This window comes from Manacus candei, unplaced genomic scaffold (genome assembly GCF_025592945.1).
Source record: "Manacus candei isolate 608988 ecotype Guabito, Panama unplaced genomic scaffold, ASM2559294v1 h1tg000037l, whole genome shotgun sequence".
Lineage (NCBI taxonomy): Eukaryota > Metazoa > Chordata > Aves > Passeriformes > Pipridae > Manacus > Manacus candei.
Genome location: NW_026138085.1, coordinates 15,434,238 through 15,449,764, shown reverse-complemented (window position 1 = coordinate 15,449,764; position 15,527 = coordinate 15,434,238). Strand labels below are relative to the sequence as shown.

General features: G+C 49.2%; 1 protein-coding gene across 4 annotated transcripts; it reads left to right on the top strand.

Moving 5' to 3' along the window:
* The first annotated feature begins 379 nt into the window (after nucleotides 1–379).
* SLC25A48 (solute carrier family 25 member 48) lies at nucleotides 380–14,251 on the top strand. 4 transcript variants are annotated; one of them, XM_051794167.1, is made up of 8 exons: nucleotides 380–530; nucleotides 1,112–1,155; nucleotides 4,912–4,983; nucleotides 5,721–5,973; nucleotides 6,990–7,235; nucleotides 8,477–8,610; nucleotides 11,715–11,844; nucleotides 12,395–14,251. In XM_051794167.1, exons 1-7 carry the CDS (start codon nucleotides 485–487, stop codon nucleotides 11,835–11,837), a joined length of 918 nt encoding a protein of 305 aa, XP_051650127.1. In that variant the 5' UTR covers nucleotides 380–484; the 3' UTR covers nucleotides 11,838–11,844; nucleotides 12,395–14,251. The 4 variants fall into 4 exon arrangements, with proteins under 4 accessions (XP_051650127.1, XP_051650128.1, XP_051650125.1 ...); XM_051794165.1 differs by having other exon boundaries at nucleotides 381–530; nucleotides 6,987–7,235; XM_051794166.1 differs by having other exon boundaries at nucleotides 381–530; nucleotides 6,987–7,235; nucleotides 12,392–14,251.
* Nucleotides 14,252–15,527: the final 1,276 nt, after the last annotated feature.

The window sequence follows — 15,527 nt, the reverse complement described above, 5'->3', positions numbered from 1 at the left end:
CATCCCTCTCTGCCCCCATCCCTCTCTGCCCCCATCCCTCTCTGTCCCATCCCTCTCTGCCCCCATCCCTCTCTGCCCCCATCCCTCTCTGCCCCCATCCCTCTCTATCCCATCCCTCTCTGCCCCCCATCCCTCTCTGTCCCATCCCTCTCTGTCCCATGTCTCTCTGTCCCATCCCTCTCTCTGTCCCATCCCTCTCTGTCCCATCCCTCTCTGCCCCCATCCCTCTCTGCCCCCATCCCTCTCTGTCCCATCCCTCTCTGTCCCATCCCTCTCTGCCCTCCATTCCCGGACGTCTCCCGCGTTCCCCCCGGGCAGAGCGGCCCCTCCCCGCCGGGCCGGGCGGTGTCCCGGCGGCTCCTTTAACTGCGCCCCGTGATGTCACAGCGGTGGAAGCCTCGGGCGGGCGCGGAGCGGCGGCACCGCGGGGACCCCCTGAGCGCCGGGGACCCCCCGAGCGGCGGGCCAGGTCTGCCGGGGCACAATGGGGAGCCTCCAGCTGCAGGACTTCGTGGCCGGCTTGGTGGGAGGTGAGCGATGCCGCGGGCTCGGGGTGCGGGCAGCGGGGGGACAGCGAGGGGACGATCCTCCCGTGTCACCCGCGGTCTGTGCCTTCTCCGCCCGGGCTCTCCCGCGGTTTGCTTTGCTTTGCTTTGGCTCGGAAGTGCCGTTTTAATCCCATTTCCACGGGCGGGATACTTAAAATTGAAGTTTTGGAGAGTGCGGTGCTGCGGAGCGGGAGCGACTTCCAGAGCCCCCCGCACACCCCCAGCCTTGTGTCTGACTAGAATCTCACCATTCTGAGGCTAAAAATTTGTGTGAGCCTACAGGAATGCGAAAGGGGCTGGTCATGGACAGGACACACAAGCACAACACCTCCTTCTCTTGCTCAGATGCCTTTGAGATGTAAAGCTGATGGAGTCCAGGAGAGCGTCCACAGAAGGATGTGGAAGTGTCTCTGCTCTGCTTTTGCCTGTTGTCAGGGACGGGGCACTATGCTGGCCATTACAACTGTGCCTATGGAAATCTCTTCTCCTCTGAACCCATCACACCCTGTCCTGTCACAAAAGCTTCTTCAATGTTTTGTGTAATACTTTGTTTCCGTCCCCAGGAATTGCCAGTGTGGTTGTGGGCCATCCCCTGGACACGGTCAAGGTAAAACACTTTGAAATGTGCTCTCCTGTCACCACTGACTCTCTCCCTCTCTAGTTGATGCTTCAAAGGACCTTCACTTACCCCAAGGGGGAATTTAGCCAGGGTAGAAATGTTCTCATAGACTTTCCTCCTCTCCAATGCTCATTTTGAATGAGAAACTAGAACTGGCTGATATGAGTGAGTTCTTCTGTGGAGGATCAATGCTGAAAATTAAACCTGGCCTTCCTTAATGTGTGGTTCACTGAACAGTTCTGCCAATGTTTTATTGAACTTTACCACAGACAACTATTCAAAGGGCAATGAGGGAACTGTATTTGTGTTGCTGCAGGCACATTTTTGTGTGTTTTCCTGATGCAGGCAATGCTGGAAGGACAGAGTGCTGAAATTCTTATCCCAGGGCTGTGATACAGTATTTACCATTCCTGCAAGACAATTATTCCTCAGAGGGAAGGGTTTAGAGAAGTAGGAAGATATTTTTCTGCATAGTGCAGACAAGCCCCTGCACACAGCAGTGCATCATGACTCAACCACATCGACCATCCCTACTGATGCAGAGATAGAGAGGAAGATCCTGTTCCTTGCTTGTTTTGTACAGGCATGTCTGGGCAGCTTTCATCACTTCAGCTGCTCTGCCCATGCTCAGCCTAGAGAATAGAAGGCTCCAAAGAGATCTTATTGTGGCCCTCCAGTACTTGAAGGGAGCCTAGAAGAAAGACACTTTTTAGCAGGGCCTGTTGTGATAGGACAAGGAGTAATGCTTTTAAACTGAAAGAGAATGGGTTTAGATTACATATAAGGAAGAAGTTTTCTGCAATGAGGGTGGTAAAACACTGGCACATGTTGCCTAGAAAGGTGAGGGGATGCCTCATCCCTGGAAACATTCAAGGGCAGGTTGGAGAGGGCTCTGAGTAACCTGGTCAGGTTGGTCCCTGCTCACTGTAGGGAGGTTGGACTAGATGGCCTTAAAGGGTCCCTTCCAACCCCAGCTATCCTATGATTCCCTGATTGTGTATGCCCTGATCCAGTTCCAGCCTGGCTGATGGCACCAGGCAGGGCTGCCAGTTGTGGCAAACCCAAACCCCACTGTTCCTGTTTGCACCTTAAAGCCCTTTGGAGGATGATGGGGGTGAGGCAGGGTCCAGCACAGCCCACACCACATCCCTTCCCCAGCCATCCCAGCCATCCCCTTGCACACAGCTGGCTCTCCTGGGGTCAGCTGGCCAGCTCTCTCCTTCCTGAGCTTCGGAGGTGACACCAGCCCCAGGAGCACCGTGCACAGATGGGTGCAGACCCCAGCCAGGACGAGCCACAGGGCTGCTCACACACCCCAGCCACTGGCAGGCTCTGCCCAGGGCTGCCAAGGCAATGCCCATCTCAGGCTGGTGGTCAGGGTGTCATGGCTGGGTTTGGAGGAGTTTGGCAACCAGGATCTTGCTGGGAAATACTGAGTTTCTGCATGCCAAGAAAGAGCAAGCCCATCCTTCAAGTGTTTATAAAGGCAACTGTCAGGCTGCCCACCCTGTTGCTGTGCCCTGGGAATACCAAGCAGGCAGACTTGCTATCTTTCCAAATTTAGGGGAAGGAAAGCGGAGAGGAGAGTTTTTACACAGCACCAAGCCAGCAGAAGGATTGCTCAGTAACATCTGTAGCCTCCAGGGGATGTGGGGGGTCCTTCTCCATCTGGGAGATGAGGCAGGACTAAATATGAGGCTAGGTGGGGTACGTGGTACCCACACCAGAGTTCCCATCAAGCAGGCTTCCTCCTTCAGCCTCCCCTTCCCAGCTTTGCAGCTTCCATCAAACCCCAGGAGCTCTGGTTTTCCCATAGCCTTGCAAAACTCTGAAAGTTCTGCCTCTACGTACTTTTCATCCTCCCCATTGCATTCATTTCCCCACAACTTTCTTCAGTTTCTGGGTGTCACCCAAGAGCCCTATCAAATCAAAACATAACAAAAAAAAGAGAATTTTCCAGAGGAACATCTGTACTGGTAGCAGCTGACTTTATCAGAGATGCCAGCAGGAATTTCAGCATTGGTTGTTAACAGATTAGCTAAGGAGTTTATGTGCAAGAAACAGACTGTGAGGACATTCAGTTGTCCTCAGTTACTCAAAAAATATATTAACTTGAACCTCTAAATACCTGGTTACTGTGTAAGAGAAAAAAAACAAGCCCATTGAGGTAAAAAGGCAATGTCTGGGCTGAGCATTCAGGTGAAGCGGGGAGGGAGTTCAGGGCTGGGCACTGCAGTCCCTCTGTCCTGGGGTGCAGCCCTTCCCCACTGTTCCTCCCAGCCCCCTTAACCCACAGAGTGCACAGTCTGCACCCCTGGCCCGGGCCTGCCTGTGTTGCACAACGTGTGCTGTGTGAGCTGTGGTAGCATCTTCATGTACCAGCTTGTTCCTGAGGGCTCAGTAAATATCCTGCTGCCTTTCCCGTGGCCTCTGGCCATGCAGGAGCAGAGCAGTGATGCTCCACGTGTGCAAACAGCTGCATGGAGCCATGCCAGGGTGAGTGGTGAGCCTGGGGTGAGGGGTCACCCCAGACTTTGGCCCCTCCTGCTCGTGCCAGGGTCCCACTGTGGCCCCATCCAGCCTCTGGCAGGGCTCTGGGCCAAATGATTGTGCCATTCAACCTGCTATTTGGCATGCAAAAGGTCTCCCCAGGCGTGAACTCTGAAGGACACACACTTCTTTGGGCTTTAAATTCCCAGATAATTTCCTGCTTCACCCTGGTGTCAGTCACCACCCTCACTCTGAGCCAGCAGAGGGGACTGGGCACTGTCCCTCCAGATTTCATCTCAGCATTGCAATTCTGATGGATATGGTCAGAAATGCTGTCCCCATTCCCTAAAAACATCCCTGACAGAGCATGTGTGAGTGTCTTCCTATAAAAAAAATGAGCTCTGGCCTCAACCAAGATGAGTTGCTGAAGCCCCAGGTCCTGTGAAGTGAACAGTGTTTCCATTTCCTTGCACACCTCTAAGGTCAAAAAATGCATCCTTCCATAGGATGTTTTTGGTGCAAATTTGTGAGCTGCTCGAATGAAAGATGATCTAAATATACATGTGTGTGTGAAGATATATAAATAGATATATGTATATGAGAAGGGGGAAGTATGTCAAATCCTACAGGCTTTGGCCATTTCTTACAGCTGTTGGAAGGCACACAACCAAACTGCTTTCCAGAAACAAGATGCCTTTGTTGGAAATTATATGAAAATGTATTTTTGAGTGAAGCATGGAGAATTCCCGAGATGATGCTGAATTATTTTGGCTCCATTTAGCATTTCAATGTCTTAAAATCCCCCTTGGATCAGAAGGGCCCCAGGGGTCTCCCAGGGGAGCTCACCTCTCCACTCTTCAGCAGCACATCCCAGCCTTCCCTGAGAGCCTCCAAACGGAGGAGACCACACCAGTCTCCATTTTCCACATAAATCAGACCCTTGGCAGTGACAGCCCTGCACACCAGCAGCCTGCTGTGCTGGGACAGGGTGGCTGGTCCAGGCTGGAGAGCAATTTGACAGTCATCGATTCCAGATGTTGCCAAGAGCTTCAGACCTTGGAGATCCCTCTTAGCCCAGATTCTGGCAAAGTTCAAGGGGGTTAATGCACATATATCTTATTTTATTGCTCTTTTCTCTTTATGACTAAGGAAGGACATGCTCTCAAAGCAAAGTGCACATTGTTTACGGAGCATGAGCTGTTGTTGGGCTGGAAACGGGGGATTTTAATGGCCTTTTATGAATGTCTTTTGCAGACTCGTTTGCAAGCTGGACAAGGATATGGAAATACACTCAAGTGTTTTCTCACTGTGTACAGAAATGAGTCTGTAAGTGCTTTATCTTACTTTAAATGCTGGTAGAAAGTGCAAGTCAATAAATAGATAAACACATAAAGCAATTACACAAAATCGCTGTTGGCACCAGCAGTTATATGAAGACCAATAAAGTTGGTGCCACTGAGCTGCAAATCCCTGCAGCCTTCTCCTGCTTACCTCTAAGGTAACCCTCTTGGTTACCCCTACAGGGAAAAGACAGATCCTTGGCATGGCATGATCAGGGTCTCCACATGGCTTTAACATCCACAGTGGCTCTTTTGCCTGATCCTGCTGGAAAAGGTCTCCCAAAGGGATCCTGCTGGAAAAGGTCTCCCAGAGGGATTCTGATGGCAAAGGTCTCCCAGAGGGATTCTGATGGCAAAGGTCTCCCAGAGGGATTCTGCTGACTCTGGTGAAGCCAGGACAGAAGCTGCCCGTGAGAGGGATTTTTATGTGGGTTCCTGTGCTTTCACCATGTCCTGTATTCTGCACAGTCTTTATAAGTCTTTAGCAGCATGAACTAATTTCCTTTGCTCAGCATGTGCAAACAGTTGGTTCCAGGAGACATCTGCTGCTTGGATGTGCATTTCAGCCCTGTCTATGGCAGGAGTTAAAACAAGATGACCTTCAAGGTCCCTTCCAACCCAAGCCATTCCAGGATCCCACGATTCCTAGCCCGGCAGACGAGTTGGGGCTTACACTGCTCAGTGCCGTTCACTCCCCTAACCCCTGCTCCCTTCCCTGGCTAGGTGACTGGCTTCTTCAAGGGCATGTCCTTCCCCATGGCCACCACAGGCCTGTACAGCTCGGTGGTGTTCGGGGTGTTCAGCAGCATGCAGCGGTTCCTGGGCCAGCTCCGCCACGGGGACGTGGCCGCCGCGCCCTCGCTCGCCGACATGACCGTGGCCAGCTCGGTGGCAGGGGTTGTCTCCGTGGCCATTGGCACTCCCGTGGACCTGGTAAAGATCAGGCTACAGATGCAAACACAGCCCTACAGCAAAGGTAGGAAGCAGGAGTTTCTCCTTCCTTCCTCTACCAGTCCTTGGTGCTTTAGGACAGCTTTGCCCCAGGGCCCGGCTCCCTGCTGACCTGTGCTGGTGCAATGGGGCTAAAAATTCACCCTTTTGTCTCCCCATCCTGTTCAGCTCATGGGGAGAGTTTTTATCCATGGCATTTCCAGGCAGTTGGGATCTCTGAGGAACATGGGACAGGTGTGCTCAGGACCAGGAGCTGCAGGAACTGCGAGTCCCTGGGCTGTGGGGTCCCCTGGAGATGCCAGCAGCAGCACCACAGCTGCCAGCAGCAATGCCAGCTCCCCATCTCTGCATGCTCTCAGTCCCACATTTGTCTGCCCACAAACCCCTCTCTGGTACTCCACCTCCTCTGTTCAACAGCAAAATTCTCCCATGTGCATTTGCAGACCACTGACTTATTTGGGGCAGGGTGCCAGGCAGCCAAGCGTGGGCAGGATGGGTCAGGAGGGGGCACTGGCAGGATGGCAGGGGGTGGCTCTACCCCTGTCCACCAGCTGCAGGCAGAAGGAGCTACTTCTGCTCTAGACAGCAGCTGAATTCCATTGCAGGCTGGAGTGTTCATTTTTAAAACCTCCATGCAGCTTAGCAACCTAGTGCCTTTTACAAAAGCAACTTGGTCTGCATGGGAAGGGCCAGACTCTGAAGACATCAAGGCTTTCAGTGATGCCACTTGGCACCAGATGTGGTTAAAATCCATGAAAATCAGGCACATAGCCTTAAAATATTTTAGAAATCTCACTGGGCACACACCTATTGGGAGGTATGCCACACATCTAAGAAAAATCTGACCTGAAGTGTCTAAACACCTTGTGAAAATGGACTTAAGTACTCTTTCCTAAAACTTTTTTCCCATACTACATATTGATCTCATGAGAAAAAAATGGGATGGTAGCAAGTTCTAACCAATGGCAGTGGGCTTTGGGGATGAGTTCTGTGGCAATGTATCTGTTCTAACTGTTGTGTCTTTTTTTTTCTTTGCAGCAGACGTTAAACTAAAGCCCACAGCTCCTGGATCTCCTGTGTACCGAGGCCCAATCCACTGCTTTTGGACAATCCTACAGAAAGAGGGGATAGCAGGAATCTACCGAGGCACAGTGGCAATGCTCCTGAGGGATGTTCCCGGGTACTGCGTCTACTTCATCCCTTACGCAGTTTTCTGTGACTGGGCAACTCCTGAGGGATGCATTTCTCCCAGTCCCTTCTCTGTCTGGCTGGCAGGGGGTGTTGCAGGTAAGCACCTTGACTTCCTCACAACACTGGCACAGCAAGGACAGGAAGGTTCTTGGAGTGATTCCGAGAGTGACTCAAGGGCCACCACATCCTCCTGAACGCCAGGAAGGGACGTGGGACTGAACGACCTTCCTCCCCAGGGCCAGGTCCTCTGGCACCACAGCTGCACCTCAGGGCTTGGCAAATTTTATGGAAGTGTTATCAGACCTTCATCGGGCTCAGTGTCAGTGAGGAGGAAAAAAAAACGGTGCCCTCATCTCCCTGGATGCCTCAGGGCAGCCTGGCTGTAACACTGCCAGTGACACGGCAGCCAAGATGCCACCAGAAGAGGACTTCAACCTGTTGGCTGCCCACCAGGAGGGTGTGCACCTCCCCACACGTAGCAGAAGCCAAGTTGGCTGTTACTGATCTTCTTCTTCTCCTTTTTAACGTGTGTACACCTGCCAGTAAGACTGGCTTGTCTGTCCCCTGCCACGCAGGAGGTCACCCCCACACCCACTCCCCATTTCTTGGCCCTTTCTAAATTGCAGAACCACAAAGGCAAGTCAATCCTTAGCTCAGGTAATGGTAACAAAATGCCTTCTCCATTTCTCCTCAAACAAAGAGGCCCCTGGCCCATCTGGACAGCGTTTCTAGAGTGCCCCAGCACTCATGTAGGTCCAAACAAACTCCTGTCTGTCCAACTGGGCCACAGATTGTGGTCATGTGCTGATCTTTCCAGAGGCAAACCACCCCACTCAGCAGCAGGCTAATCAATGCACACAGATGTTTCTTTAGAGCCCTGACAAGGTATCTGAGCTGTGTGGAGCCCAGTCCTGGCAGCCCCAGATGGACCTGCCTCTTATTGGCATTCTCAGCTCAAACTTTGCTTTACAACTATCAGAATTATCAGAAGACTCCGTTTTTCCTGAATTTGTCCCAAGTGGCAGCTCAGGCTCTTCCCACTGCAGGTCCATGTTCCACCAGAGGCACAGCAGAAGATGTGTTTTCACCTGGGGGAGCCCCTCCTGGGCTGCCTGTATCTGAGTGGCAGCATAACCTCCAAAATTTCAGTGCATCTTCCAGAAACAGGGAACTTTGCTCCCAGAAATGCTGTTTCTGTGCCTGAGCAGGGTGAATGCCCTGAAATGAAAATTGCATGAATATGATGTTGTAGATGAGAGGTGAATTTTTGAGTTCACTGACCTGCAGCCGAGCAAATATAAAGAGGGAATGATTCAAATACTTCTGCATTTTTCTAGGAGCCATTTCCTGGGGATTATGCACTCCAATGGATGTTGTGAAAAGTCGACTTCAGGCAGATGGAGTTTATTTAAATCAGTACAAAGGGACCCTTGACTGCATCTTGCAGAGCTACCAGAACGAGGGCTTAAAAGTAAGTGATATTTGAAGTAAAATCTGGTTATTAGGCATTTAATTGTCAATTGGAAAATACAATGGCTGTTACGAACCTATCTGCAGGGTTGAGAGACAGCTAAAGCCAGTTACTGCTAAATTATTATAATGGCACTATCAAAATAGTGAGTAATGAGTGCAATAATGTGCCTTACACAATGAAGAAATGAATGACTGGGGGTCACACACCGCTGGTGTAATGAACCTCAAATAACACTTCATGTCAGCTCACTTAATCATGAATATGATTTGACTTATGAGAAATCAGAGGTAGGAAATCTCACCTCAGTGTTTGCTTCTGCAAAATGCAGAGGTCAAATGTTCCCAAATGACTTCAGTGCCAATGAACTGACTCTGGTGGGACTGTGCTGGCACTCTGGGGTGTGTGCTCACCTTGGGCAATGCTGTGGTGGAACTTTGGCTTTGCACTGCTCACCCTCATTTTGCACCAAGACAGAGCTGATTGAAAACATTCTTAAACCAGAATTGCTTTGGTTTCAAAGAGGAAGAAGGGCTGCATGCCAAAAAACTTATCTCCTTTTTCTGACTTTGTCTATTGGTGTAATAAAAGATATCTGTTCTACCAGCAAACTTTGCTTCAGTTAAATATGAACGGCAGAGAACAAGGATTTGCAAATTTATTGTGTTGCTGAGAGAAACATCTTCTGGCATTGAAATAAATCTGTATTTATCATCGGAACATCATGTGGGCTCTTAGCTCCAAAGTGTTGATTTTCACATTCTGAAAGAAGCTCAACAAGTTACAAACAGAAAAACAACCTGCAAAATCACAAGTCGGTGTGATTTCAATATTTGCCAACATGCCTCTGTGTTATGCCAGCTGTCACAGGAGCCTGTGGTCTGGTTCAGTTTTTGCCACTGGGTGAAGAAAGTCACACTGATGTGAAGCACAAGCACCTGGAGAGATGCTGAGGACTGTGCTTGGACAGCCCACAGAGGGACAGGGTACCCAGGCTCACATTCCATTTGGTGTGCACTTACACTGTAAGCACAGGGTGGCTGAAAAGGGCCTTTCCACGTGTTCTCCCTTCTCTCTCCATCCTCATCACCTCCTTGTCCTGCCTGAATATTAACAGCCACGGTGCTTGGGGGTTTTGGCTGGAGGTCTGAGCTGCTTGCAGATTTTGTGCTGTCACACCTGGCACCCACATCAAAGCCAACAACAGGATTGAGTAATGGCTGATGGCAAGACTGGATCCTGCTCTTGTGAGGAAAATCTTTTGAAATGTTGGGAGCCACACAGCTGACAAACAGCCAGCTCAGGGCTGGATGTTTTCATTCTGGGACAAAGGAACACCACTCACAGTGCTCCAAATAATTGCCTGATGCACACAAAGAAATGTAAATATAACACTTGTCTTTTTCCATAGCCAAATGTGTTCATTCCGAGGAGAGAAATTTATGCCTCTGGGCTTTTCATCCTAAATCTTCATTATTATTTAACTTGGTTCTCTTTTGTTACTTCATGGGTCATTCCAAAAAATTGAATTTCCTCCCAGAAAATTCTCTCTCCTAGCAAAATAAAACATCCCAACAAATCGAATAATATCCTACATATCCCAGTGCTGCAATTTCACATTGCAAGGTCCATCCTAAACTATGTGAACACATTTTGATCCTGCCTCAAACAAGTCAGCACTGTGCTCTGGACTTATTGGATACAAGATATGATGGTGTTTAGTAGAGCTCAGTAATTTCAGGGGAAAGACTGGTTAGACTCTTAAATCCATGGGCTTCTGGTTTTGGAGCCAAGATCTTCAACAGTTCCTTACAGTAGCTGTGGGAATTTTGCTGTTGTAAAGCCTGGAAAGGGGCTGGATTGCTGATGTTCCTTTTCATGTCCATTCTGTACTTGTGATGTTTAGATCAGTGACCAGGGTGATGAGCCTGGGTGGTGATTGGAGTGATTTGTGAGAAACAGGTCAGCAGAGATACTCCCTGCAACCATCATTCTGTGACCAGGCTCACCCCAAAGTGGGCTGTGCACACACCAGGGAATGGTGTTTGTGGTGAGGGGGGTTCAAAGGGAGATGAGTCAAGGCCAGGAGCTAGGAGTGACAAGACCCCTCTCCACTTTCCAAAGGCACTTTACTGTTCAAGATCTTAAAAGCTGCAGGGTCTTTCTCTCTTGTACATGCCAGCACCTTTTAAAAAGTCATATATTGAGCAGAATGAGGAAATCTGGCTGATGGTATTTATTATCCTGATGAGAGAAAGCACTGGGCTGTGTGTGGGTACCAAAGGTTGACCTTAGGAACACTCCTGTGAAAATATCAGCTTCTACTGAACATTTTTCCCAAAGGTGGTGGTGAGAGCTGGTTCTCAGCAAGGTACAGAGTGAGTCTAGTTTTCTGCTGATTGAGAAATTCCTTCTATGCTCAAAGGCGAAACCTGAAAACCAGTCCCTGTGGCTCAATACCCACACCAGCAGGGCTGGCCCACGGCCACACTGCTCCCTGTCTGCCTCCCAAACACCTTCTGTGCCCACAGACCCAGCCCCGGGGGTCAGAGAATTCCCTGCAGGAAAACAACAGCCTTCTTGAACCCTGGGCTTTGCATGACCCCCACATGCAAAGGGAAGGAAGGCCAGGCTGGACAAGGCTTGGAGCAATGAGGTCTAGTGGAAGGTGTCCCTGTCCATGGCAGGGGGTAGGAAGAAGATAAGCTTTAAGGTAGGTCCCTTCCAACCCAAAACAGTCTATGATTCTGTCATTGTGTGACTGTACCAAGGTAGGACAACACTGGAAGATGTTTTAGACTTCTTGCTTTCTGTTCTACACCAGTGGCATTTTTTCACCCTTCAGCACTTGTAGATCTTGCTGGTATGTACAGATGGGGTCCGTGGGGAGCACAGAGAACAATGACACCAAACCAGGGACTTTTGCCATTGCGTTTCTACTCTCCAGTGCAGGCTTCAGCCAGGACCAGCAGTGAGAGTGCATCTTCCAAGCAAACCAAGATGTGGTGCTTCAGAATCCCACCGTGACTTCATTCAATGTTTTCTTCCCCTTCTTAAAATAGCCAGTTCGTTCCTATGCTCTAACCTTTCTCCATCCCCAACAGGTGTTTTTTAGGGGCCTCACGGTCAATACAGTGCGAGGATTCCCATCGAGTGCAGCCATGTTTCTTGGCTATGAACTTTCCCTCAAAGCAATGAAAAGAGGCCAAACTGAGACCAATCCCTAACTTCCAGGTCAGCACATAAAGACCCTCTAGCTTTGTTGAAATCACAGAATTAATCTTTGAATCAAACAGAGTTGCAATTGCATTGATCCTCTGACAGTCAGATGATGTGGGTACCCACACCTGAATAGCCACTTCTCTAACTTGGGTCTGTGGGATTCAGGGCAGACAACAGATGTGCTGATGGATTTTAGTTTCAGTCCAGTTCCCCTGGAACTTCACTGCAATATGTTCTGATTTTTGTGATTGTTTTGATTAATGTCAATCAGAAATGAAAATCTGAAGGGAGATTTTTCTCTAACACTTTATATGTTTTGAAATATTCTCACCACAGTCTCTGAACAGTGTTCTTCCCTCCCTTGTTCCATCCACAAAGACCTGAAATTAAGCTCTTTTAAAGTGTCCTGACTATCAAGTCACTGTGTCACTCTTTCCCTCATTAACCTAGGGTTGCACAAAAATATCTGATTAAAGAAACTTTTTTTACTCACGATTATTCTTGGCGGTCTTTGCTGTTTTCTGCAGTACTTCATAAATCTCCTTCTTTCTTATTTCAAAAGTGTTGCCAAGAAGAACCAGAAAGCCCCCTGCTTTCCTGAGCCAAATCAGCAGCGTGGTGTTGGTGTGGGCTCAGCTGCTCTGACTGAAGACTCCCATCCTGCACCTACAGCACCTGCTGGGACTGAGTCCGTGCAGGACTCCGAAAATGGCACCAGCTCAGTCAAACCCAAAGACCATTTTCTTATCAAATCTTTCACTCTGTTGACTAAGAACACCTCGATAATTGGTGGGCTTTTTCATCAGTGACATTTTTCCTGTCGAGCCAGGAAAACAACTCACCTCCCTTTCCCAAGGGATGTGTCTAAACCCAGCCCATCTGACATCACCGAGGGAGCATCTTTCATACAACACTGCAAATAATGCTCATCTTTTGTGTGAACAAGGAGAGGAGGAGGTGTGGTGGGTACACAGGTGCTTTTCCTGTAGGAAGGTCTGGATTCCTATCAAATCCTAGCTTGCTTTCAGGTTTAAAGAACTAGATGATTCCTCCTGTACAAACACACACTCGTGTTTTCCATCACAGTTTGCCACAATGCAACACATTATTATGAAAAAACTTGAAGGGCTTCAACAACTTCAGTCTGTTATCCAAGTTTATATATTAAATTGGAAAACAGGAGGATGTTACATTCAGAGAACTAAGCTCCTTTTTTTTATTCAGGAAACAATAAATCAAGTCTGCATTTCATATAGAAGTCTGGCTATTGATTTACACAGCTTGCCTGGTGCAGGCCTCCAGGGACCTGCTGGAGTTATCTCAAAAGACCTTCTGAGCTCCCTGACACAGTGATCCAGCTTGGCAACTGCCAAATCCTGCAGACATCACTTCCCAGTCTTGAAGAGACCATCACCAAAGGAAGTCTCTTTAATACATAGAAGACCTTCGGACCTCCAGCTCTTCACTGCACTCCCACCGAGAGCACTGGGGCAGACCCAGGTCTCTCTTTGGTCTACCTCAGCCTTTCAGTCATTCCAAGATCTTTTACATCATGATTATTTCTGTTTGTGCTGTTGAATATCTCTGTGATTTATTTCCTAACCATGGAGTTTTTGATGCCAAAACCCAAGAAGAACCAGCTTTGCTGGGAGAAGAGGGCTCTGGTGGCACTGGCAAGAGAGGCTGAGGGGTAGCTGGCTCACATGCAGAGGGACACATGGCATGGGGGAACAATCAAGGACAGCACTGTCCTCCAGGAAATGTTCTAGAACGACAGCTCTTCCTCTGGAGAGGGACTCTGGGGGAAAAGCCCAATGATTGCAGTTTTAGCTGATGCCTTCAATAAGGGTTTCTGAAGACAATGTGGAGCAGCCCTCTAGCTTTCCTCCATGAAAGGAGGAGAAGGAAAGAGAAACTCCTACGTCCTCTTCCCTGGATGAATGGAGGAATTGGTGATCAGACTTGAAGGTTTCAGCAAAAAGTGCCTTAAACTTTGAGTCTGGAGCAGCACTCAGGAATGGAGTCACCTACTTTGGGCTTCTCATCACTGGGGCCCAAATTAAAAACAGAGTGTTGGTGCCCCCAGAACTGGCCTTAAAAAGTGGAAGAACCAGCAACAGCTGGTGTTGCTTCATCTCAGGGCTCGCAGGCAAGGAGGTTCACAGTGCCTTTGACCTTGGTGAGAACACAGGGAACTGTTTTTGATAAACAATATGGATAAAATTGATGAGCCTTCACACAAGTATTTGTTGCTGGCTGCGTTTAAGGATTCATCCTTTCCATGTTGTCTTTTTATGCACGCATGTAAAACATGTTTTTTAGATGGATAATATCATGTGTCTCCAGGGATAATACTTGGGGAGACTGTTTTTTCGATGCAAATAAATGGTGTTGTTTATGTGCCTGCATTATGTAAAAATGGCCCATGAATTAATTAAACTGATCAGGTTCATGACAAGCTGTGTATCTGCACGATCCTGCCCTCGTGGTGCCCACATTCAGTCTGTTCAGTGCCCCCTGGGCATAAAGCCCTGATACCCACGTTGGAGTTGCATGGTGATCTTTCCTGTTATTATTCATCCAATTAAACCAGTTTTGAGATGGGTGCCCAGGATTTACTTGGACAAAGCTCTTGTGTAACACACACCTGCCAGAAGGAGCTGCCAGGGAGAGCTGTGGGGAACCTGGTGTGGAAAGGGAGCAGAGGACAGAAAGCTATTTGATATATTATAAATATATATTATATAGTATAAAAAACATGAAGAGCAGGTGGGAATTGAATATAAAGCTTTGGCCACTTGATGGCACCCTCATCCCTCACCAGGGCATGGCATGTGCTGCTCACTGGAGCTGCCAGGCCTCCTCTCTGTGTCTTGCTCTGTTCGACCCCAAGCCCAGGTTTGCTGGCAGACCAGCACACACTCTCTTCCCCATGGGCACACTGGACAGCCTCTGGGTGATTTTGGGGTGACTCTGCCCTGCCAGGTGGCTGTCCTGGTCCAGCAGCATGGGAGACAAGCCTTGGACACACTGGTTAATCAGTGCATCACCCCATCAGTGTTCACAGAGTGAGGCAAAGCAGCACCAGGCTAGAGCACGAGGTTCCAAGGGGGATGGCAGCCCTGGCCACTGTGCAGGAGGTTGAGCTGCCTCTGGGTCCTCTTGGTGACCAAGGACACCTTAGGGTTGGGCAAAGCAGCTTTTGGGGCACAGTACTTTGTGGCACCCATCGCTGTGACCAGTCCCATCCCTGGAAATGTCCAAGGCCAGGTTGGACAGGCCCCGCTCTAGTGGAAGGTGTCCCTGCCATGGCAGGGGGGCTGGAAGGAGGGAAGCTTTAAGGTCCCTTCCAACCCAAACCATTCCATGGTTCTATGATCCCTGCACATGGAGCCCCACAGACAGTTTGGTCTTGCTTTTGCAGTAGGGAGTGTGTGGCTGTGTCACAGTGAAAGAGGTGGTGGGGTGGGGTGACACCACAGGGGACATCACAGCCCCATGTCCCGAAGATGAGGGATGGACATCACAATTTATGCACACAGAGACTTGACAGGTCTGTGTCTTGTGAATGATCTTCTCCATGATTCATGCAAATGCATTAATTTTTAGAGCTTATATCAGTATCCATGGGTAGAAATTAGGATCTCTAAGGAGTTTTTGGGGGACCTGGTGCTGTGAGTTTAAAGCAGGCAGGC

Bases quoted from the DNA above. Each gene is read 5' to 3' on its own strand.
- SLC25A48 (XM_051794165.1), top strand. From the start codon at position 485: ATGGGGAGCCTCCAGCTGCAGGACTTCGTGGCCGGCTTGGTGGGAG. The intron at 4,984-5,720 runs GTAAGTGCTTTA...TTCCCTGGCTAG, and splicing joins CTGTGTACAGAAATGAGTCT to GTGACTGGCTTCTTCAAGGG. The intron at 5,974-6,986 runs GTAGGAAGCAGG...TTTTCTTTGCAG, and splicing joins AACACAGCCCTACAGCAAAG to CAGACGTTAAACTAAAGCCC.